This window comes from Armigeres subalbatus, chromosome 2 (genome assembly GCF_024139115.2).
Source record: "Armigeres subalbatus isolate Guangzhou_Male chromosome 2, GZ_Asu_2, whole genome shotgun sequence".
Classification (NCBI taxonomy): domain Eukaryota; kingdom Metazoa; phylum Arthropoda; class Insecta; order Diptera; family Culicidae; genus Armigeres; species Armigeres subalbatus.
In genome coordinates, this window is record NC_085140.1 from 209,517,215 (window position 1) to 209,541,818 (window position 24,604).

General features: G+C 44.0%; 1 protein-coding gene across 1 annotated transcript in view; it reads right to left on the reverse strand.

Moving 5' to 3' along the window:
• Window positions 1-24,604, reverse strand: part of LOC134211567 (uncharacterized) — a 722,476-nt gene that overhangs the window by 235,751 nt on the left and 462,121 nt on the right. The window contains exon 5 of the mRNA XM_062688552.1: window positions 832-1,003. Within this exon, the coding sequence (XP_062544536.1) occupies window positions 832-1,003 (172 nt within the window). The remainder of the gene's footprint in view (window positions 1-831; window positions 1,004-24,604) is intronic.

A 24,604-nucleotide genomic window follows, 5' to 3' on the forward strand; every position in this document is an offset into this window, starting at 1 on the left:
CGCGCTATGTATGTACTGCCGCTAACCACAAGTCAGACTTATCTGTATATGGACGCCATATCCAGATAAGTCTGACTTGCGGTTTGCGGCAGTGTAGTCGATGCATGAACGGGATTGATTGGAGTTCTGAAATTTTTACTGGGTTTGGAAACAATTGAAATTTTCAATAGTTCTACGTTAATAATTAATAATTCCAATAAATTTGGAAAATCGCTGGAGTGTTTCCGAATCGATTAATGAAAGAATCTCGAAAATCCATCTAAAGATAAAGGAGCTAATAGCGTTTGTGATTTCGCTAAATTTCTGGAAAATTTTCGTTTTACATCCTGTATCCTAGATTTCCCCTTAAACGAAGTTTACGTTAAAAACATGAAGAATACTGGAATTAGCTCCAGAATAAATTTTAGGAAGAACTAGTAATTCCAAGATAAACTTCACTCCTGGAAAAATCAGTATAAACTCCTTTGAACTGTCACGTTATCGTAATTTTTTTGGATTTGCACGCTGAAAAGCGGATGATTAAAGGCTAATTTGTTCTGCATTTTGTGATCAACAGATTGTGTAAACTATTTCAATCGTAATAAGAATATCAGCATTCAATGGCCGTAGACGACTGTTCAATGGGAATCAGGTCGTTAGTAAATTGAATCATTCAGGAAATTTGAACTTGATGGTGTGGTACTGTCATTAAAATTAGTTTCGGGCTCATAGGGTAACCAAAAACCAACCATATGTGACACGACGAATTGTTTTTTTTTTGTTCAACCAAATAAAAGCCAGTGTTGAATGCATGCATACCCTTAGCTTTTTTCCAGCTTCATGTGTACTCACTTGAAGAAGTAGGTTCCGTTCTCGTAGCCGAAAAAAGGTACCGTGTATGTCAGCATCCAAATATTGCCGCCACCGCAGTCGTAATACGGCTTAGACCACCGTCCATCCTCGTACTTCACCGACAGGATCTCGTCCGACTGACGGGCAGTGTTATTCGTGTAGATATGAAACGCTATGGGGCGGCACCGACCATAATGGAAATGTCATGAAACGAGAAAAGAAGATAGAAAATATTTATTAGCATTGTTACGTTGGGCCATTTTTGGTTCTCATGATATGCATAAAATTGTGGTAAATATGTCACTCATTGCTTATTTGTTGGCCATCCGGGACACGAGGGGTGAGCTCGCGACTACCGCAGTCTTATCAGCAGATTAGCAATTTCGCATGATGGTCTCATTATTCTGGAATATTAATGGATGTAGAGCAGTCACATGGTGAAATTGTTCGGTTTAATTGATTGGATAAAATGAGAATATTCTATTATAGGATCCGCACTAGTCGTCATGGATAAATCTAGATTGCTTTGAGAATAGGTCGTATGTGCAAAAGAGAGTCTCTCTTTGCATGCGCTCTCTTTCGCTAATAGATAAGCTAATTTTGCATTTTTTGCTACATTTTCACTTCAGCACGATAGACAGCGCTGTTAAGATTTAATCTGCTTTATTTGACGTTTCAAGCAAGAAGTGCCATGTTAGAAAACGCAGATGTCACATGAATCCCGAGTTCTACATTAGGGGCCGTACACATATTACGTAAGCACTTATGGGGGGAGGGGGGTGGTCGATCAATATCTTACGCTCCATATAAGTAAAAATTCATTTGTATGAAAAAAAAATCTTACATGGGGAAAGGGGGGTTCGAAAAACCCATAAGAATTGCTTACGTAATAAGTGTACGACCCCTTAATATGAATTCATATTGTAAAACAATAGGTAATACACAATCATCCTGATCTCGAGAATAATTTTTAGATGAACAAATGATATTTTAGACAACCAACAGGTATTTCCGGCATGGATTTCCACTTCGAAACAATTATCTTAAATGTTCTGCTTAAAATAGCATTGGGAATTCTTGAGTAAACACAAAATGAGTTTTTATCAAAATAGTCATGGTCCGTACAGGGATGGGTTTCCCGCCGAGAACATCTGTCGTTTTCCCATCTTTGAAACAATGCATTTCAATTCTAAGAACACAGTTCATTACCCCCCGGAGATTGATTCCAAGATTGCACCGGTCCCATTGCTACAAGCCGCAAATTTATGGCCGACAACGCTCAATTTGATCATCTGGGAGCACTTTGTCGTTGCAATAAATATCTCGTAGCTAATCCATTCGGTTCAAGATTTATGATAGCTGACCTTTCTTCCGGGCATTGTATTTGGGTGAGTCATCATTACTGAGCACATTTATAATCGCATTAAAGTCAAAAGCTACCGACGTTGCTCCCTGGGCGACCATTGTCCTTCGTTCGTCCGTTCGAAGAAAAGCGGAGAGAGGTGAAAAAACTTTTTTTTTAAACATCTTTGTCGAAACAAACAAGAGTTACTGGGACGCACAGCGGCAGACAGTTGAGCAAAAGGCAAACAAATCCTTGTAAAGGATTCCGCGAATTCGATTGAAGTGTTAAGATATTTTGGAATTGTAGAAGAAAAAGGATTATCTTGTTTATTTGGAAATTTTCTAATACGCAGCTTTGAATTTTCTACCACAGCAGCTACAATAGGGTGGCTCAAATTAGTATGGGAAAAACTTTGTTCAATTTTTTTGATGACCCGTCCTCTTATTCGGTTCTATTTGATGCCCTGATGCTCTGGACAAAATTTCAGCCAAATCGGTCAACGTTTGGGCGGTGCCAAACTCGTTGGAAGTTTATATGGAAAAATGTATGCAGAAACATCCAAAAACAGTAAATTGCAGCTGGACTACACAACTTACGATGAAGAACTATGATACTTATTCAAATCTTGGAGAATTTAACACAGAATGTTATGCAGAAAACCGCGAGAAGATTCGAGTTTGCCCGGCTAAGTTATTAGCATTTCTCTGCAGTGGTGTTTGAGCAAATTTCGTTTCTTTTACCTTTGAAAAGAAATAAATTCACCCCTACAACACTCCAGTAAAATGCTAATATCTTTGCGTAATAAACTCTAATCTTCTCGAGGTTTTCAGCATAACATTCTGTATTTTATTTTACAAGAACTGAATGAGTATCATGGTTCTTGATCGTAAATTGTGCCGTCCAACTGCAAATCACCGTTTTTGAATGTTTCTGTATACATTTTTCCATATAAACTTCCAACGAGTTTAGCACTGCCCAAACGTTGACCGATTTGGCTGAAATTTTGTCCAGAGCATCAGGGCATCAAATAGAACCGAATAAGAGGGCGGCCCATCAAAAAATTATTTTTTGAGCCACCCTAAGCTACAGTTTGAGTACTTTTTTTGTAGAAAGCTCAGAGACACACACATGTATGTGCTTTTTTGTTTGCCGTACTTCTTATGCTCATAAAAAAATATATGCATGGGAAAAATCTTACATGGTTTGTAGGGATAACCCGTAAAAATTGCTTACATAATTAGTGTACGGCCCCCTTAGCTGGGAGCTTAATCTCATCCTAGTCTCGATCCCGGCTTACTGTTTTTGGCACGCCGACATTCTTGCGTCCGCGCCGCCGATTTAACTTTGTTACGCCGCTGATCTAAAGTTTGCACGTCGTTTCACATGTTTGGTGCGAAGTTATGTTGAAGTAATTTACTCACTCGCACAAAGCAGAACTAAGCATTTCGATGATTGTGTGATCGTTATGCGTCCGATAGAAAACACGAGCAAACACGCACTCAAAACACGATCGATCACGCAGTAGGGGAAGTGCAGCGGTTTTGGCCAACTTAGTGCCTAATTTGACCAACCCTGAAAAATCCATAGTTTTCCAAAATAATCGATCAGTTGAAAGCAGAGTTGAAGCGTGAGGGATATATCTCTTGTTGGAACTAATAAAACCCTTGAGAATTGCTTTATTTTTGGAATTATTCGCAAAATTGGCCAAATTAGGAACATGGCCAAAACCGGTACAGTTCCCCTAGTTGATTTACGCTACGACCGCATAAAGGCTACCTTACACCTCGGGAAAATTTTCCGCCGGATTTTGGTCCCCATAAAATGGGGCCGGGATTTTGATTTTCCGTACCCAAATCCCGAAAACATCGCATATGCAAAAATGTATGGGGAAAAATCCGCGGACCAAATTCCCGAGGTGTAAGTTAAGGTAGCCTCACATCTCGGGAATTTGCTCTGATTGAATTATTTTCCGACCGCATTGATTGGTTTACTTTCCGACCATACAGAACAGAACTAATCACCCAGATCTCGCGAAAATTTTGTGTCCGGTACGAAGCACGTTTATTCTCGCACTTATTGATTTAGCTTTCGACCTTGCTGATTGGCTTACATCCGACCGCACGAAACAGTACTAATCGCCTGGATCTTGCGAAAGTTCTGCATGTGATCCGATTCACGTTTGATCGCACACTCGATTCAGTTGATGTTTCGTAGAATTCCCCGACTGTCATCCCACAACATTGCGTTGAAGCCTCAGATATTTTTTCGTGAAAATATCATTTCCTTTAAAATTCCTTTCCCGTCAAAAATTGTATCTCATTATATTGTTTCAGTGGATTTTTTGGCTCATTTAAGGTAAGCTTTTCCAAAAAACCCTCTGAAGCCCCTAACTATTATAAAAATCGAAAACAAAAACCGAAAAAGGGCTGCATCTTGAAAAACGGCAAATACTTAAAAATACTAAGGCCTAAAAAAATATGAGTTCTTTGGGAAAGTTGACCTCTTTTTTTCCTTTTTTTTATGTGAATTTTTAAAATTTAAGTTCTTTACTCGTCGAGGGTACCAAGGTCAGGGACACTTGGCAGGGGAAGAGGGCCACCCTCAGGTCCAACCGTAGGACCTTCCAATCGCAAATTTTAATTCAAATGAACTTAATATTAATAATTTTAAACTTAATACTAGCACTTTAAAATTTCAGTAGAAGTCGTTGATGACTAAAAGTGGTCGACGAGAGGAAACTATGACGTAACATAACAGACAATAAAGTCAAAATAATCCAACTACAGGAAAGGAAGCACGGAGAATCCAGGTAAACCTTGGTAGTAATAAAATAGGTCCAAGTGACGTTGAGTGCGCTTCTCTCTGGAGATAATTTAAATGGCTTGAGGCAGGAGACTCACCCCTAATGTCGCGGTCAAGCCTCATACTCCCTCTGGCAATCCGAATTCGAAATGGAAGTGAAATTCCGAGAATGTTCCAATATATCCGACCGTAGTAACAAGTTTACAGAACGCCGGAGAATGAATTAAACAATATCAGAACGCTGAATAACATCTTTAGATGGACTCAGAACCCGGGTTGGGGTTCCCGGGCTGCCAGGTCACTGGAGGGGTGGGGACTTATAGCCTTGGCAGGAATGGCTTTGGACAAACCCCCCCCCCCCAGAGACAACATTTTCTGAAGATTTTTTTTTTGAGCCCTCTCAAATAAAAAAAAATCAGAAAGCTCCCCGCCAACCCCCTAAATCAATTTTCTGGCAACGCCAGTGCCTTGGGTAACCATGGAATGCCCGAAAGTCTCGAGTTGTGGGAGCTGTGAATTGTGAAGCCATTAAATTTGTTTGTATAGGCCCCCATCTTTTGAGAAAGAGATGATGGCGGCGGTGCTAGCAGCGTTGTCCGATAGTGCATCCCCGATGCTAGAAGATATCCCGTAGGTATCCCTGAGAGCCTGATATTTGGGGCATCGACAGACATAATGTTCCACGGCGTTGCGAACATCACAGACGTCGCAGCTTGTATGAAAATGGATCCCGTCGAAGTTATGCGAGAGCCGTGTGTGTCCGGTTCGGTGATGTGCTGTTCTTTTAAGTTGGATAGGTATGTCCATGCCGATGAGGTCCCCTAAATTTCCGAAGGTATCCGGAAGTTGCGACAATCCAAGAAATTTCTCAGTTTTCTCGTACAGCTTTCCTTACCCAGGTTTTTACCTCACCCAACGGAACGGATGACCTTAAACGCTGGCCCTGATATCCGTCTCCGGCAAGGTGATCTGCCGTGATGTTTCCAGGCACTCCGCAGTGCTCCGGAGTCCAAGCAAAGGTCATGTTCAGGAGCATGTTCGCTAAGGTGCTTTGGATCCAGGGGTGCTTAGGCTCGTCGCTCTGGTTGGTTGCCGAAATCTCTGTTAAGGAGCTCGGCCGCCGACCTTCTAAGAGCCATTGAATTGTCACCCCTGCAGAAGTTGCTAGCTATGGAGCTATTTATAGTGGCTGTTGAGGAGTGCCAGCTCCTCGCTTCATGCCAGTGGACTTGCATCACTGGGGGGAGACCGACGCTAGACATCGTGCGCAGAATCCGCTCCCCTCAAGTGAGGAGAGGGATCCCATGTTCTCCGGAGGTGGCTGCGGTGAATGAGACGGTTTTACGGCAGATGGCCGCCAGCGCACGGTGTCGAAAAGGTAAGATGCCTGCCTCAGTACAGGCAGACTCGGCTGGTGTTAACGGTAACAATCCTGAGGTGGGACAAACGTAGGAATCAAAAGTCGATGAGAGAGCTTCGACAAGGTTACGGTGGGCGATACAGGTCAGTTACAGGCCATAGAATAGGCGGCTATCAATGATAGCCTTTCCGAACTTTAACTGGAACTCCCTGTTGTTGATTCGCTGAGGCTTAGACAATGTCCGAACCAGGTTGACTCTGGTGTGACAACTTACTTTGACTTCGCGGAAGTGCGGGAGGAACGAGAGGCTCCGGTCAATGGACACTCTTAGAATTTTCACAATATTTTTGTTGGGGGTAGGCTGGTCACCCAATTTAAGGCTCGGTTCAGATAGTTGATGCCACCACATGCAGACATGTCCTCGTACGCATTTGCTGGCTGTCATAGTTAAACCTACTGAGTTAGCCCAACGGAGGACGGCACTGGCGGCGGATTGTGCCTTGATCCGTGTACGACCGAGCGTGTCGCCAACGACGACCAACAGAATATCGTCTGCATATACGAAGATATATATGTTGGCGATATATATGTCGTTAGTCACGAGGAACAACGTGACGGCTAGAACGGATCCCTGTGGAACCGCTCCTCTGTTTCCTCCGAAAAGGTCCTCGAATTATGATTACCAACCATAACTTGAAAAGAGCTCCCTGTGAGGAAATTACTGACAAAAGAAATGAAGTTGCTGGAAGTCCGCTGAAAATGAGCTGGATAGTCCTTGACAGAGACTAAACCAGCGAAATATTCCCCGAGAGCATTGGCCACCTCCGGGGGATCGGAGATGGTACGATCCAGTGCGTCGAGATGGATGAGAGAAGATCTTCGCTTACCGTTGAGTGTGTTCACTTTTCCTCAGAGTTTGGCCGCAGATTGGCCCGGTTTGACCGAGTCGAGAAAATCTTCCCACTGTTTTCTCTTTCCTTCAAGAATCACTGACCTGAATTCAAAGTGTTTTTCTTTAGATATAGTCCTGGAAAGCAGTTGCCTTGTTAGGATGACCAACGGGAAATCTACGCAGCGCTCGGAGAGCCTTCCTTGTCGCCTTAACAACACGGCGCGTGTCGTTCGATCACCAACGGAGTGCCTTTCGTCCGGGTCAAGTGCTAGTTTGTGGTATGCAGGCAACGTGTTTTCAACTCAAATTTGCGTCGTGTGTTTCGCTCAAATTTGCGTCGAAGGTGGTGGTCATATGCCTCCACCCAGTCGGCTCATGAAAAGGTCGGTGGACATATCTCATTTAAGAGATGAGAACATGGACCGACTGGTTGCGGACATGTCGATGGCGGTGGTCGAGTGGCCGTTAAAGAAGGTGGGCGAACCGTTGTTTAGAGTTACTAGGTCCGCGTTCTCGAAAAAGTCGAGAAGAGCGATACCACGGGGATCAGACCTACGATCGCCCCAGGCTGGATGATGAGCGTTCATATCCCCCATGAGGAGGTCAGGGGCGGGGGAATTGTTGATGATATCGCTTACCTGTCTTTCGATGCCTATCTTGGAGACGCATTCCGACAACTGGAAGGTCTTTGCCAAGCTGAAGTACATCGAACGTGATAGGCCGAAGGACTCCTATCGCCACCGAATGCCGGATATTCGAACCTACCTTGATGGCCCAATTGTACTTCCCTCCAAGGGAGTGGTCCATGAAGTTAAGTACAACCCGATTGACTTCCTGAAGGCCAATGATCCACGGCGGGTTGTCGTGCGTAAGCAGTTAGGTTGTGGAGGTTATTCCAGAAGCCGTTGATGTTTCGGCTCGTGCGCAGCGCAAACAGCACAGAATCGAGTTTAATTACCTGTGGCGCAAAGCCTAGAAGGAGTGATCCGTAGGTACTGATTTATTCGTTCTTGTCTTTAAATCAAGCAAGTAGTAATGAAATGAATATTTTCCACTTAAAACGTTGTGAAATTATTGTACGAAAACATTAATTGTGGGGAGAGAAAATGGTAAAAGCATGTGCTGACTGTCATCTGCTTGGCGTGGCTGCTGCTGTGACTGCCGTGGTTTTGTTTTTATTTTTTTGTATGAAAGAATGAATGGTAAAAATAAATGTCTACCATTCCCGTCCCTGCAGGACTGTATGTTTTCTGGACCCAGGGAGAGGGTCGGAAGAAGGAGCTGGGCCAAATTTCTGGAAGTTGTAGGTCTTATTACTTAATTATTTTAGTTGTTGTTCGGCTGGACACGTTGCTTATCGATGGCTTGTATCCCACGTCTTCCATCGGAGAAAAATAATGCGTCCCGAGCACGCCTAGCAGGAAACGCTAGACTCGAAGTCCTCCGGAGCAGCAGCGGCTTGAAACCTTGCGCACGTCCGTGCTGGGGGGGAGGGCCGATTACCGGATGATCTGGACAGGCTCTTCTTACTAGACATTTCTTCGTCCACTAGGTGCCGGGGTCGACCCGATCGTTCCGGTAGGGTAATGACGTCCGGTCTACCGGCGCCCCGACTACCCAGGGCACCGTCATTGTGCTCTTCGTGCAAGACCATCCCCGGACGCCGTGGTCGATACAAAGATTACGGTTGGGGTATGGCTTCCGATCCCAAGGTGCCACGACAGGCCGAATCAGGTAACGGCACACACGTTGCAGTAGTGTAGTCTGTTTTTGGCACGTTAGAAGCTATAGCGTGTAGTGTGTTTGGGTGCTCGTTGAAAAGGTGGTTAAGGTTTGGAAGAAGGTCCGCCACCCTTTTTGCTGGTGACACGCTGGGTTTTTGGGTTATTTCTTGGGCCTTTAAGGTCTGGGGATGTATTGGTGAGGCTTCGTTTAGGGGTATTGGAAGCCTTGAAGCTGATTCCGACGTTGGAAGTGGCGATTTTACCCATAGATGCTAGATCTTTGCTTGAAGTTGTCGGTTCTGGAGAGTAGAAAACTGCCTTATCTGGCGATATTTTGGGTATGTTGGCGTTACTATTTTGCGAAGTCTTAGTGGCGAGGAGGGTGGTACGAGAGTCGTTGTTGGAAGCCGCCTCCGGTGAGGTGGCGCTAGATATTATTCTTGGAGTTCGGCGGAGGTACGGGAGTCTTGGTATTTTGCGGGGAAACGTGGTTCCGTGGGTCCGCCACTGGTGTTGGCTGAGTCGGCTGGTTTGCTGGGGTAAGGTTCCTCTGGGCGGCTTCAGCATAAGACCCTTCGTTTCTCTTTTCTTGTTGGAGGATTCTTCTGGCCTCCGGGTAGGTGCAACCGTAGTCGACTTTGATCCTCTGTACGTCGTTTACAACTTTGTAACCTTAGTGACGTGCGATAATGATGTTACCCGCGAGGTAAAAAGGCGTATTGCAGCTGCAAATAGGGCTTATTACGGACTTCGTAACCAGCTTAAGTCCCGTAGTCTGCAAACGAAAACAAAACTCGCGCTGTATACTACTCTGATTCTTCCGGTGGCTTTATACGGCCATGAGACATGGACGTTAAAGGAGGCTGATCGGAGAGCTCTCGGAGTGTTTGAGCGTAAGGTGCTGCGGACAATACTCGGCGGTAAACAGGAGAACGGTATCTGGCGACGTCGCATGAATCACGAATTGTACCAGGTGTATGAAGGGCTGGATATTATTAAGCTTATACAACACGGCAGACTACGGTGGGCTGGTCAGGTTGTTCGTATGCCGGAAGAACGTCAAGCGAAGATAATATTTAGTAGAGAACCCGGAAGAGGCCGCAGGCTTCGTGGAAGGCCGCGTACACGATGGCTTTTTGCAGTTGAAGAGGACCTGAGGGCGCTCAATGTTCAGGGCGACTGGAAGCGATTGGCCCAGGATCGAGTCCAGTGGAGAAGGATACTCCATTCGGCGTAGGCTCATCGAAGAGCTGTAGCCCATCAAGACCAAGAAAGAACCGGGGCATGATCGGCTCGAAATACCGTGATGGTCGCTGTTACACATACCGCAGAATTTCTGTAGATCACATCTCCTATCCTCCGCCTAGCCTAAAGTTCTATGACCGAAAATGTCATTTGAATGGAATTTGAATGTTTCCAACTGGAAAACATTCTAGACCGGACCGAGAATCGAACTCGCCAACTCCGGATTGGCAATCCTACGCCTTTGCTCGAAAGGCTACTGGAGACCCATTTGGCGCATCTTATCGCACGGCTAACGAGTTAAGGCTCCCCCAGACCTAAGCGACCTAAGACCTAAGTAGCCGCCGCGATTCTATCGCTGGGTCGCTGCAGGCGATGTTCTGTTTACGCTTCCATACCAACGGTGACAGAATCGCTGTCGCCAAGCGATAGAATCACGTCGCGACTGTCACGTCGCGTGTGTTTGGGGGAACCTTTAACCGCAGGTTTCATTCACATAGATTCCAAGAATGGAGGTTGGGGTTTTACATTTGAATTCATAACTATTTGATATTTGTCGGAGCAATTGAACATTTTTTTCCATATAAATTCCCATAATAACATAAATTGTCTTTGCGCCACCCTTAAACCACCTATTTTACACTTTCTTAATTTTGCACCCATCCTAAATGTTTAATGCATATAAAATACTATGTAATTTTTCTTTGATTTTTTAGGATTTTCTAAAACATATTGCAAAGATTATGGTGGCAAATTAAAGCCCCACGATCAAAAATACGAACGAAAAAAAATCGTGTAAAAACAGAATCCTCTGTAAGTATATCAAAAAGAAACTGATCGACATATGGGAGTTTGAATTTTTGAAATGTTAACTACCCTACTGAATATTCTTTTCGGCAGGATGTCGCTTTCGGTCAAAAGACATAACATTTTCGAACTTATATATGTTTCAGACAAATGTTCAATTTGGCCAAATTGAATTCGGCTACATGACTTTCGGCTTAACGTGTTATTCATTAAAGGAGTATTGGAACAAACGGCTTTCCAGCCAAACGACAAGAAAGTGTTTGACCGAACAAACCATTATGCTTAAACCCATCTGGCCCAAAATGTCATTAAGCCGAAATGGGCCGAAATGAGCCGAAAAAGTCGTACCGAAAAGATCATTTGACCAAAAAGGTAGCATGACTGAAAATTCCGTTCCTGGAAATGGTAGATTGACGAAAAACCATTAGGCCGAAAATGTCATTTGGCCAAATGGGTCAATAGTACCCATTCAGTCAGCAGATGGCATTTTCGGCCAAATGGCTTTCCGCCTATTGATTTTCGGTTAAACGACCCTTCCACCTTTCTCTCGTCGTATTTTCCAAACAGTTTCTGATTAACAATGCAATGATTTCTGGTATAAAGAAAATTCAGAAATATGTTCCGTTAAAATACGTAACAGTTATCCGTAAACATTTTAAAATTTGACAAAATTTGACAAATTTGACACATTTTAAAATTAAACATTTTAAAATTTGACATGACATTTTTTCTCGGGAATTCCACAAACAATTACAACAATTTTTGTTGTAATTTTGAAAAACTTTGCTAAGAAAAACTAAGAAAAACTTCAAGTGTAATTTTCGAAGAATTTTCCATTGGAAACCAAAGACATTCTCGTTGTAATAGAATTTTTGAACGGAGAGCCATTTTGTGGAAGGCCACAACCCAACAACCATTGAAGGCTCTATAACTTATATAGCTCCGTTGACAACTCTGATGAGCTTTACACATGTTTTCAACAAAATTTTGTATGGGCCTCAGTGTCTGTTATCTGTGCTAAAATGTAATTTAATCTAAAATTATTTTGCCGAAAATGTCATTTGGTCGAACAGCTTCTTTGGCCGAAAAAAAAAACGGTTGGCCGAATAGCTCAATTAGGCGACATGGTCAAGTGGCACAAATAGTCATTTGGGTAGAATAGGCAGTCGGTTGAAAGTGTCGCTCGGCTCAATTGATATTTTTGCCAAAAAAACCGTTCCGCCGAACAGGCCATTTGGCAGAAAATTTCATTTGACCGAAATAGTTGTAGTGCAAAAAGAAAATTTTCGGGCCAATGGCCTTTCTGTCAAACGAATATTTCAGTTTCTACGAAACTCTCGGCAAGCAAATTTTTGAAGACAATATTACAACATTAGCACGCAAAACAAAATATAAGTAGCCTTTTCAGGTGGCGCTTACGTTGATTGTTTTTTCATGTTGAAAATTTGCTTGTTGCTTGCTTTTTACCCAACTAACGACTACTGTGGTGCACTGTGCGGCGAACAGATTCAGCGTCTTACTACGCAAACGACAATATAAACACACTTTCACGCCATTCAGTTGCCGCGGCAATCGTTCCAGACCCTGGTAATTAACTATTTTCTCATCATCATCATCCCCTTATTTATAGCCCATGTTAGATTTCGCGCCCGAAGGAGTCTGTCACATTTTTCACGTTCTCCTCTCTCGAGGGTTTCGATCCTTGGGTTTGTCTTCCCGGCCGCAAGTTTGTGTGGTTTCTGGTTCGGTTCGTTAGCAAGCTTTATCTTGCTGGCAAATGTTCCTGCTCGAGAGGAGCAGATAGTCCGATGAAGAATCTGTTGGGATGTGCTGAGCTGAGCTGAATGCGAGAATTTGCATGACGCAAAAAGGGACTATTGTGTGTACCTTTTCACAATTTGGGACTATTTCAACGTGGCAGATCTCGCCGGTTTTGTTGAAGAATGTGGTTCGTATCAAGCGACAGATGGCTTTGTTTTAAATTAATTTAACAGTTGGATGACAACCCCGGTTCAAAGGTACTGTAACCTTGGACATGGTGAGGCCAAGTCGTTTGTGGCACATTATTTCATATAAACGAACCATAAATTATGTTGTCATGGACATTTATGTTTGGAATATTTGTCTACTGAATGCATACAGCTGAAGGAGATAGAAATCTGTTTTGCTTCAAGCAACATAATCCGCCATTAATTTGGAAATCTTGTGTTACATTCAACAACAAATTAATCTATTTCCAGATAATGGAACTGTGCCCATTTTTTTTAAACAATTGCATTAACAAAATAAAAGATTGAGAAATCTCAGCCGCGAAGCTCTGCAATTGCTAGGAAAAATCATGCAGTCCGGAAGCATTCAGCTTAATCCAAAGCAAAAAATACGGTTGAGGCAGAAAAATACCTGACCAGGCAAATTCTTCACTCTTGGGAGGTCTCTAGGAAAGAACCATTTATCTCGATACTAATTGAAGCCAGTTCTATTTCTAAGTTTTGGCCAAAACTGCTAAGCGCGTACCAAATACTCCACAGTATTTCGAGATCTAATTCCGACCTGACGCCAAACATTGGATCTTATGCTTCCTGATTCCGCGTGGTGTAGTACCTAGATCTATGCGCCGCCGCGCCACGCCGCCGCCGCCGGTGGTTTTACTCACGCCGCCACCGCCGACGATTTTGGGTCGGCGCACCCCGGTCATAATTTTGCCACGCCGATGACTAATAGCAATAAAACAAATCAATTAACTTTAATCGAGTCAATAACGAGACACTGAAGATGGCCTAACAATTGAGGTCAAAATACGTATCTCTAAAACAATGCAACGTGATTGGAAAAGTACTAAACTTGTCTTATGACAATTCATGAATGATGTTAAGGTGGAATTCGTCAGAATTCAATTTCAAATCTACTTCAAGCGATGGTGTCTTTAAGTCGATGTAGTGACATGTATTATCTTGGTTAATGAATTAGTTGGTTGATTAGATTGAGAGTTTGAATGATGCTTTATCTAGTAGAATAATACATACATTGTTTAACTGGTTTTTGGAATTCGTCTAAGTCAAAGCCTCATTCTGTCGAGCACCTAAACTTGTAGGTGACTCGCAAAATATGTTTGTTGTGGTACATATGCTTTTGTGTGGGCCTGGATACGTTGCGTTGCGTTGTAAATAATATCTGTGAGGATGCGCTTACTCTAGCCACACCACCACGCTATCTGTATTGCTTTTGTGTGGGCCTGGATACATGCCCAAAGCTCCTCCCCAATTATTATAGGATCTGGCATTGTTGTAGGCAAATCATAACAGCTCAGGAATATCAAGTTTAGTAGAACATTCATTATCTTGATAATATTTTCCTTTGTGTCTCAAATAACCAATTTTAAGTTTTAAATCAATTTTTGAATATGAAAACCACAGACAGCTTCAAACATTACGAAATTTTATTCTGGTTTTATTTTTTTGAAATTGTTTACTATTAAATTGTTTTACTATAATGGAAATTCCAGGAAATGTTTCTTCAAAAACTTCCAATTCCTGGAATTCCTGAGAATATTCTAAGAAGTATCGTTTCGACATTCATTTGAGATTTCCTTCAAAATTTCCTCCAGGGATTCCTTCGGAAAATATTCCAGAAATTACTTCGGAAATAAATAAAGAAGTTTCGTTGGAAATTCCTTCAGATATTCCTCCGAAAAGTTTCTTTTAAATTCCTGAACATCCTGCAGGAATTCCTTCAAAAATGCCTTCATGAATTTTTCCGAAAATCTTTCAGTAATACATTCTGATTTTTCTTCGTTTGGTGTTTATTTTAGTAATTCTTTCAAAAATTTGATTGGTATCGGACGTAAGTTTTAGATTATTTAAGGAAAAAAACCTGGAGGATTACTCAAGCAAATTTTTGGAGGAGTTTTTGACGAAATTCATAAAGGGTTTTGTGCAGCAATTTCCAAATAAATTTTTGAAGGCGTTTTCTAAAAAGAATCTGAAAAGATTTTCGAAAATAATTCCAGAAAAAACTGCTAAATGAGTTTTTGTAGGTATTTCTAAAAGACCTCCTTTCCTCTTCTTAGATGAAATTCCAGAGAAATCCGTAAACAAAATTCTGAACAAATTTCTACTGGAAATCTCAAAGGCTTGTTGATGGGTAGAGAGAAGGTGTGAAATGTTACCAAAGTCGATTCGATGAATACAGAATTATCTGATATCCCATCATTATTAGCTGGTTATGGAACAGGTTCAGCAACGGCAGCTATTGTATAATTGGTAATACGTCCATGTACTTAATAAAACAGTGTGGGTTTAGTCCTTCCGACAGCCGATTTTTTTTTCGCAATTTCTCATAAAAAAACACCTTAAATGACAATCTTAACTGTGTGTATAAAAATTGAAAATCTTTTTCGAAAAACCAAGAACCCTGACTTCCCTCACAAGTCATTAATCAAGTAAAAATTTCAAAGGCATTTACGAAAAAAAATCCTAATACGTTTTCAGAGGAAATGCCTACTGGCATTTCTGCAGTAATTCATAGAGTTCTTCAGGAATTCCTTCGGGTTTTTTAGTAATTATCCGTAATTGGGTTGTTTAGCAGAGAAAAATATGAGGTTTTTTATAGTTTAAGATAAAGAGCATGCTTTTCTGAACTCCAACATATTATTTTGTTTGTAAACCTTTTATTTACATTTCTGTATAGCAAACAATATGTCATTTTAATTGATAGAATGACACTAACATTAATAGAATGACAGTTGGCCCATGCAGCACAATAACAAATTTTTAGTCCCATATAAATTTAAAATGCAAATTAAAAATCGTTCCGGGGCTGCAAAAATTCTGAAAATTGCATTTTGTTTTTTAAACTTTATTATCGTGATTTTTTATTTTACAGATAAGTTCATCACGTCTGAAAATTGGAGTTAGGCTCAGTTTTTATGCAGATTCAGAATATGTTAAAACATGTATACCCCTAAACAACCCAATTTCCTTCAGAAATTCCCTTGGATTTTCGTCTGGTAATTTCCTCGGAAATCGCCTCGAGGAGCTCTACAAAACTCCTCCGGAATCGAATTCCAGAGAGTCTTTCGGAATTTCATCCAGGGCTTAGTTAGGAATTTCCTCCACATATTCCTTCAGAAATTTGTAAAGGAAAACCTTGGAAAATTCCTTAAGAATTCCTGAACAAGTTCCTAAAAGAATTCCCAAATTTTTAAAGCAACTCCTGAAGGAGCTTCCGACAATCTTTTTTTTTTTTTTAAATTCCGTTGGACATTCCGTCAAGACGTCGTTCAGAAATTCCTTAAGGGATTTCTTCGGAAAATCGGCCGAATTTTTCAAGGATATAAATCTAGAAATTAAATAAAGGTTGAAATTTTTTAAGATACTCCTCCAGAAATTCAAAGGGTTTCTAGAAAATATTCCAGAACTTCCCCCAGGAATCCTTTAAGTAAAAGTTCTTACTTACAGGAAATTAGAAAATTCCTTTGGAATTCCTTCAGGAATTCCTTAGCAAATTCCATCAGAAATTGCTTCGTGGAATCCTCTAGAAATTCTTCAGTAATTCCCTTCGGATATACCTTCCAAAAATCCTTCACAAATTTTTTTTGAAATATCTACAGAAAAATTTCTTAGAAATTCCTAAGCAAGCTCCTTGACATTTCTTCCTGAAATCTCCATAGGAATTCCTTCAGAACTACCTTAAGCAATTCATTGGGAGATTCTCCAGGTAATCTTTAGACAATTCCAGTATGTTTGGTAACTACAGGAAGAAATTTTTGGCCATTTCCCTCAGGATTTCTTTACAACATTCTCCATTTCCTGTGATTTTTTTCGGGGACCTCCTCTGGAATTTTTTTTGAAAATTTCTTCGAAAATATCATTGAAAATTTCTTTAAAAATATCTTCACAAAATGCCTTTGGGATGAATTCGGAAATTCTTTAAGAATTTTTCAAATGTCTTTGGGGATTTTTCCAAAATTTCTTTAAAAGGTTCCTTCTGATTTTTATTCGAGAATTCTTTCGGTTCCCTAAGTTCTTCAGGAAATTTCTTCAAAAAATTTGAAAATGGAAATGCCTTCAAAATCTCTTTTGAACATTACTTCAAGAATTCTCTCGAAAAGTCCTTCAGGAATCCCCTAGAAAATGATTCAAGGAATTTCTTCAGAAATTATTTTAAGACTGTGATTAGTCGCTTACAAAAGGCTATGTTTAGTACATACGAATTGCTGAATGTTATTGCTAGATTCTCAAGGAATGGAATTTATATGATTTTACTAAATGAATTTCCCAAAGAGAACTTGAATGAATTTTACCTAAACTACCTACATGTTTTTTCCACCACGCCGTCGCCGCCGATTACATGACCGGCGCACAGGTCTAGTAGAACCTAACTTACATCACATACATCACTTGTCACTTTGTACTACACTGGGGTAGTTTTAGTTATCTTTGGTCTTTGAATTCATTAAAAGTTTAATACCAAACATTGAAGTTACCCAAAAATTGAAAACAACACAGAAAATCGAAGAAACATGAGGAAATATTAAAAAAGCTGTGAAAATTGAGGTATACCCAGAAATTGATAAAATTTAACCGCGTAAAAAATGACCCTAGTGTACTACTTTTGATAGAGACGCAAACCGCAGTGCACCCAAGGCTAAATTTTCGCACCAAAAAAAAAATTGTTTATACAAGGCCCTGAGACCTGTAGTGTTATATACCAATAGACTATCAGCTCAACGAATTGGGGTGATGTCTGTATGTGTGTGTGAATGAATGTGTGTATGAATGACGTTGTTTGCGTCTATTCGTCGTTGCCGATCGACGAAGCCGGCAACCCGCCAGACAAAAAGCTTAGGAAGCTGCAAACGCAGCTGCCTCAAGTGCAATCAGAATAGAAGGAAAAGTATCCACCTGTCAGTGATCGTAGAAAGGTCGGAAATGCGCTCGAAGATTCGCCAGCTGATCTTAAAAGGGTTGAAATGTACTTTTCGGCTCTGAAGCGGGGGCGTGAAAGTGATGCCGACTAATAAAGACCGCCATAAATCGATCGTGAAACTCCTCGAGGTCCACAAGTATGAGTTTTACACTCATGACCTCCCCTTCACGAAGCCGCTCAAGGCATTGCTGCGAGGGCTCCATGAAATGAAGAAAGACGAGCTCGTTGCGGAGCTAGAAAGCTACAGACTGAAACCTGTGGCCGTGCCTTAAAAACGCCCCTTACGACAAGGCGAGGAAGTATCGTGATCAGCTTTCCATGGTGCAGGTAGAGCACGGCTCTACTACTTGGGAGGACCTTTTTTTTTTTTTTTTTTTTTTTTTTTCTTGAGCAAGGGTAAACGGAAATCTGCAACCAGACACCTGAGGAGGTACTCAGGTAGTGTGGGGATGGGTATGTCATGTAACTCTTACCCGACCCACTAAAACCAAAACCCTTTCGCCAGTTCGTACCCCCGGCCCGCAATTAAGCAATACATCAGGGGGGCTATTGAGAACGCTCTCGCCTATTCTTACGCACTTGACGTCAATACACACAACATCGACTTCAAGGGTGGCTACCTCCCACCCGTCGATCGCAAGCTATGATAGTAACCTAAAGGTCCGTATCATAATCTCACGTTGGAGACGAGCACCCCGACAACAACCACTGCAATGACCTCTATATCTACATACTGAGGTCCTCGCAGCCCACCCGCGACATGTTGGTTGTCGGGGTGAGCAAGGTGTTCACTGCATCACAGGTGCCCTTACTGCACTCGTTGGTTTTGTTCAAGACGCCACCACCGCTGCAGTTTCGACATGATCTGTTGAGATGCTGTGTTCACCGCATTCCATATAGCTTCTTCCCGGCACATCCTCTCGACGAGGTTGTCCGGGGTTGTATCCATACCACTAATAAGCAGCATGGTATTGCGTTCTACCTCGAATCGCGGGCATGCGAACATCACATGCTCTGCCGATTCTACCTCACCTACACATTCAGGACACTCCGCAGAATCTGCGAAGCCAAACCTGTGTAGGAATTTCTTAAAGCAGCCATGTTCAGACAACACCTGTGTTAGGTGGAAGTTGACTTGACCATGCTTCCTATCAACCCAGTTGGACACATCTGGAATCAGTCTGTGGGTCCAACGACCTTTGACTGCGGTGTCCCATGCTCTTTGCCATTTGAGCAACGAAGCTGCTCTCTTGACACGTCGCACTTGCACAGAGTCCCTTTCGTTGTAGCACTCCACATCCTCCTCTAGGAGTGTGTCTATCGGCATCATTCCAGCTATAACGCACACCGCCTCATATGATATGGTGCGATATGCGCTCGCGACACGTAAGCACATCAGCCGGTGTACTCTGATCAATTTCTTTACATTGTACTCGGCTTTTAGTGCTACGGCCCATGCCGGCACGCCATAACGGATGATAGACAATGCTACGCCAGCTATCAGCCTACGCACTTGACTATGCACCGCCGATCTGTTGGACATCATTCGTGATAAAGATTTTATCGCCAATGAAGCCCGCTGACATGCATAATCGACGTGGCTCGTAAAATTGAGCTTATTATCGATCATCACGCCCAGATGCTTGAGAGACCTCACGGAGTTAACTGTGCAGGTCCCTACTCTTATCCTCGCCTGTTGCAGCCCATGACGGTTATGCACTACCACAACTTCTGTCTTGTGATGTGCAAGGGACAACCGCCTCGAGTTGAGCCATTCCTCCACTCTGCCAATCGCGTATGAAGCCTTCAGTTCGACTTCGACGAGAGTGTCACCTGCTACTTCTAGCATTACGTCATCCGCGAAGCCTTCTATCTTCACTCCGGCCGGAAGACTTAGGCGTAATACTCCATCGTACATAATATTCCACAGAACCGGTCCGAGGATCGATCCCTGTGGAACACCCGCGGACACTACGATCGACTTTTGACCGGCATCAGTGTTGTATAACAGCACCCTATTCTGAAAATAGCTTTTCAGTATCCTGCACAGGTAATCCGGAACTCTCAATCGGTGCAGGGAGTCAGCAATTGCTGCCCAGCTAGCATTGTTGAACGCGTTTTATGCATCGAGTGTACTCAACGAGCAGTACCTAATACCTCTTCTGTTTAGACCTCTCGATGTCTTGGCCGTATCCGTTACCGCTCGAATTGCTTCGATGGTAGAACGGCCCTTACGGAAGCCATACTGGTTGCTAGATAAGCCACCAGCACACTCTGTATAGGCCGACAATCTATTCAGAATGACCCTCTCTAGCAGCTTTCCAGCTGTGTCGAGTAGGCAAATTGGTCTGTATGCCGAAGGATCCCCGGCTGTTTGCCAGGCTTCGGTAATAGCACCAATTTCTGCCGTTTCCATCGATCTGGGAAGTTTCCTTCGTCCATGCATCTCTGGAGGCAGCTCCTGAACATATCTGGATTGGCAAGAATGGCGTGTTAAAGGGCCAGGTTTGGAATACCATCCGGGCCTGGCGCCTTATTGAGCTTAAGTTTTCTTGCGGCTACGATAAGCTCTTCGTTAGTCACTAGCGGTACCACGTCGACTGACTCGTACGGTGTAGCGGGCCAGTCCGATGGTTCATGTGTCGGAAACAGTCCCTCTACTATACTGGCTAACAGCTCTGGGGATCTTTCAGGAGGTGTGCTCTTGGTCCTAGACATCACTATCCTGTATGCATCGCCCCACGGGTGTCATTCGCCATCCTGCACAGCTGTTCGAAGCAGGCTCGCTTGCTACATTTAATCTCGTAGTTCAGGGCTCTGCTCGCTGTCCGGAATACCCTCGTCTATCGAGTCGCTCAGCGTCTGTTCTAGCACGTCGCAACCTTCTTTAGCTTTAAGACAGGTTCTACGAAGATCTGCAATCGTGTCAGACCACCAGTACACTGGTTGTCGATTTCCTGGGGGCTGGGTCTTCCTTGGCATCGCCACGTCGCAAGCACGTGTAAGTACTTCCGTCAGGTCGTTACCGCTTAGTCCTGTAGTCCTACTCTCCCAGCGCAGTGCCTCCACCAACAGCTCTTGATTGAACTGTGACGTGCGCCATCCGGGATCCGTTGCACCACCTCTTCTCGTCGTAGTTCTCCGGGTATACCAGACCATAAAACGTTCTACCTGATGGTCGCTAGAAGTATGACCTCGTGGACCATCCATCTCGGTTCTTCAGTCCATCCTGCGCTGCAGAAGGTGACATCGATACATGAATCACCGCTCGGTCCTCTGAACGTTGGCACTTGACCTTCGTTCAGCAGAACTACGTTCAATGCCGCTAGTGACTCTAACAGGATATGACCTCTAGCGTTCGTAAACCGGGAACCCCAGTCCACTGTCCACGCATTGAAATCCTCTGCTACAACTACTGGTTTAAGGCCAGTTAGCTTCGCCGCAAGAGTATCAACTACCCTAGTGTACTGCCTCTATACTCCATCTAGGAGGACAGTAGCAGCTACAAAAGTAAACACTCGTTTACCTTTGCTATGACGAAACCCTCATCGTTAGGGCGAAGATATTATCTTCTGATGGGGTAGCGCCCACAAGTCCAGATTCCCACCATACCGGGACTTGTCCGCAATCCAGCTGCCGTTTCCAGCAGGGATGCGGTATGGGTCGACAGCAAGGCAACATCAGCTTTACACTCGATAACCGACTGTTGTAGCAGCAGCTGGGCCGCCTCTGCAGTGGTTCAAGTTTAGCTGTGTTACTTGCATGTCTGAACCCTTCTAGAGGCCGGACAGGCTGCGCACCGGTGAGATGCCCGTTGTCTGCCCCTGCAGGACAGATCAGGCATCTCGGTGCAGCCTGGCAGGTGCGAGCCTGGTGGTTTTCGGCCCGCACCCTACGGCACAGCTTACTACGGTCAGGTCCCTTACAGTCATAGGACTTATGACCGTGGCCAAGGCACCTGTAGTAGGCTCCTGATTGGTTGGCTTTGCTCAGCGAGCACACCGACCAACCCACCTTCAGTTTTACCTTATCCAGCACCTTCTTGGCCTCAGCCATAGGTACTTGGAATGAGGCAACCTGCATTCCCGCAAAGTTTTTGCGTAACCGAATCGCGGATTCTGGATCTCGACATTACACTGATCCTTCAGTGCGTCTACCAGGTCTCCGGCTTCGGGTTATTTCCATCCATGCCCTTGCACTGGATGTTCAGGATCTGGGCACAGGGCTCTAACCTGACCCTGTCACCCAGGACCTCTTCCGTCAACTTTTTATACTCTGAACTCTTCCGAGAAGCATCCCGCTTCAAGACGAGAATCATCTCGCCTTGCGCGCGTTCTTCGATGCAGTTGACATCCCCTCCCAGACTAGAGAGCTTCAGTGCCTCATAGTCTTTAGGACTTCGGCGTAGCTTTTATCGTCAGCCTTGACAATGATCGCTTCACCTCTATCCTTCCGCTTGCCACTCCCACTAGAAGGCGCACCTTTTCCCTCACGGGCTCTGCCCTTCTTGGCGGTGGCTGATCCTTTCCCTTGGTCGCACTCCTTGCGACCTGCTGGCGGCTTCTTTTCTCCTTTTAGGATTCTACCACCTTGTCCATGGTAGATCTTCCTCCCGGCGGTCCTCTGGTATCTTCCTAGGTGGAGGTACCATTTTCCTCTCGGTCTCCACTGACCTTTTCTGCGGTCCGTGCCGAAGCTTTATTAGCTACTTCAGGTCCGCCTCCTGCGTGACCCTACTAAGCTTAGGAGTTGCTCCGCTGTTAGCCATACGCTGTTTAAGTTCTGCAGTCTGGCTCTCCGCCAGCTGCTTCCCTTCTGCAAGGAGCCGAATCTTCGATTCGGCCTCCTTCGAGGCCTTTCTTGGCTTGGCTAACTGCCAATTTTTCTTCAGTAAGAAGACGGATCTTGTGCTCCGCCTCCCATTGGCTTCCAGCAAGGACTTCCACCCGACTTCGCCTCCACGACTAGAGCGCAGAGGGTTAGTACGGCCTGTTTTAAGTCCTTACTTATAATTCACTGGTTGTCCAGGAAGGACATGATTACGTCCGAAACGTCCGTAATCACCTCCATCGTCTGACTCCATCTCACCGTGGTTAGTCATCACCGAGTTAATGACTTTGGTCAGAGGTGGGGTCCATCTTAACATCCACCGGCACCTCTTCCGACCCACCACGTGCTCCGCCATCGCCTCCCCGGCGATCTTTGGGGTGACCGATCATACACTGCGCCTGGCGAAAGGGTTCTCCTTGTCGCCATTCGCCTCACCTCCTTCCTTCGTCGTTTTTGAAATTTTTAATGGGAAACTCATGTTTGTTGGGTCCTCTTTAGGCTGCTGTCGAATCCTGTTGGTGTAGTCGCCTTCGCGATCCCATGGTTATCTATACATACCTTGCGGCATGCAGTGAGGCCATGCGAGGGTTGATAATTTCGTGTTCAGAGCCAGATCAGCGCTAGTCAGAAGGAGCATCTGAGCTTCACTCCCCACTCAGCTACCAGCTGAGCCACAGGATTGTACCGCGTGCCACAAGGCCTGCCACGGTTTTAGGGATTTGAAGACAGCCTGGCCATTAGCCCATTCGCCGTTTCCAGGTCGGTGTCACCTGGCCTTACTAAGAGAATAGAATAACCAGACTACCAGTCTTTGCGTTCACAATATCTCAATATCCAAAAACAAGACCAATAACATGCAACCAGTATACCATAATCAGGATCTTACTGGGATCAATCCTGATGTGCCAATGGCACTCCCTGGGCTTGTGCTTTTGAAGCGGCACACAGTCGCTTTGATAGAGTCTGCTTACGGGCACTTGTGGTTTTTTTGGGAGGGATTTTAGCAGAGCCCACTGCTAAATCCCACCACGCCCTAGGCAGTTCTCCCTGACTCGCAGACAGCTGGGGAGGGGTCGTCAAGCCCTTGGACGTGGTCCATGCTGTCCCTACTGTCCCTGCTGCCCCCTTGGAAGGACCTAAAGCTTATCAACGTGATCAACTGAAACCAGCCCGCGCACCGCGACGTGACACAGTGCACAGACTGTTTCAACTTTGGGCATGGCACCCGGAATTGCCACATCCGCTCCACACCCCGGAGCAACTGATGTCAATTTTCTAGCAGCTTGCCACTCGGCGGCGCGATTACAAAACCTATTTCAAACAGGTCTTCACTCTTGTCATATTCATCATTGAAAATTACTGCAACGGAGGGCCTGGTCAACTGGAACGCTCGTACGCTTAAGAGCAAACCCATCGAATTTCCTAGAAGAGAAGGAAATAGACGTCATCACCGAAAACGTGCACAAAACCGGATGTTAACGTCAACCTCCCGGACTTTCGCATCGTAACGGCTTGAGGGGAGTGGTCTGGCCATTACTGTTCGCTACAACATCAATTGTCACCTGCTGTCAAGCTTTCAGCTGAGTGTCATTGAGGCCATCCGGTGTCGAAGATATTACTTCTGCCGGCACAATCACGCTCATCGCTCATCGCAAAGAAATAATCACCGGAATTGATACCTCGTTCTTCTTATTCGAGATAAAACGGAAAATGAAACAGTTTCAAATTTCAATTCGTAATTAAGCGATCAACGGCGAATAATGTCTAAAATTTTCCCCAGCAAGTATACCCTTGTTTATGCTGGTTACATATTTTCCTTCCCAATTTGATACTTCCGGTTGTTA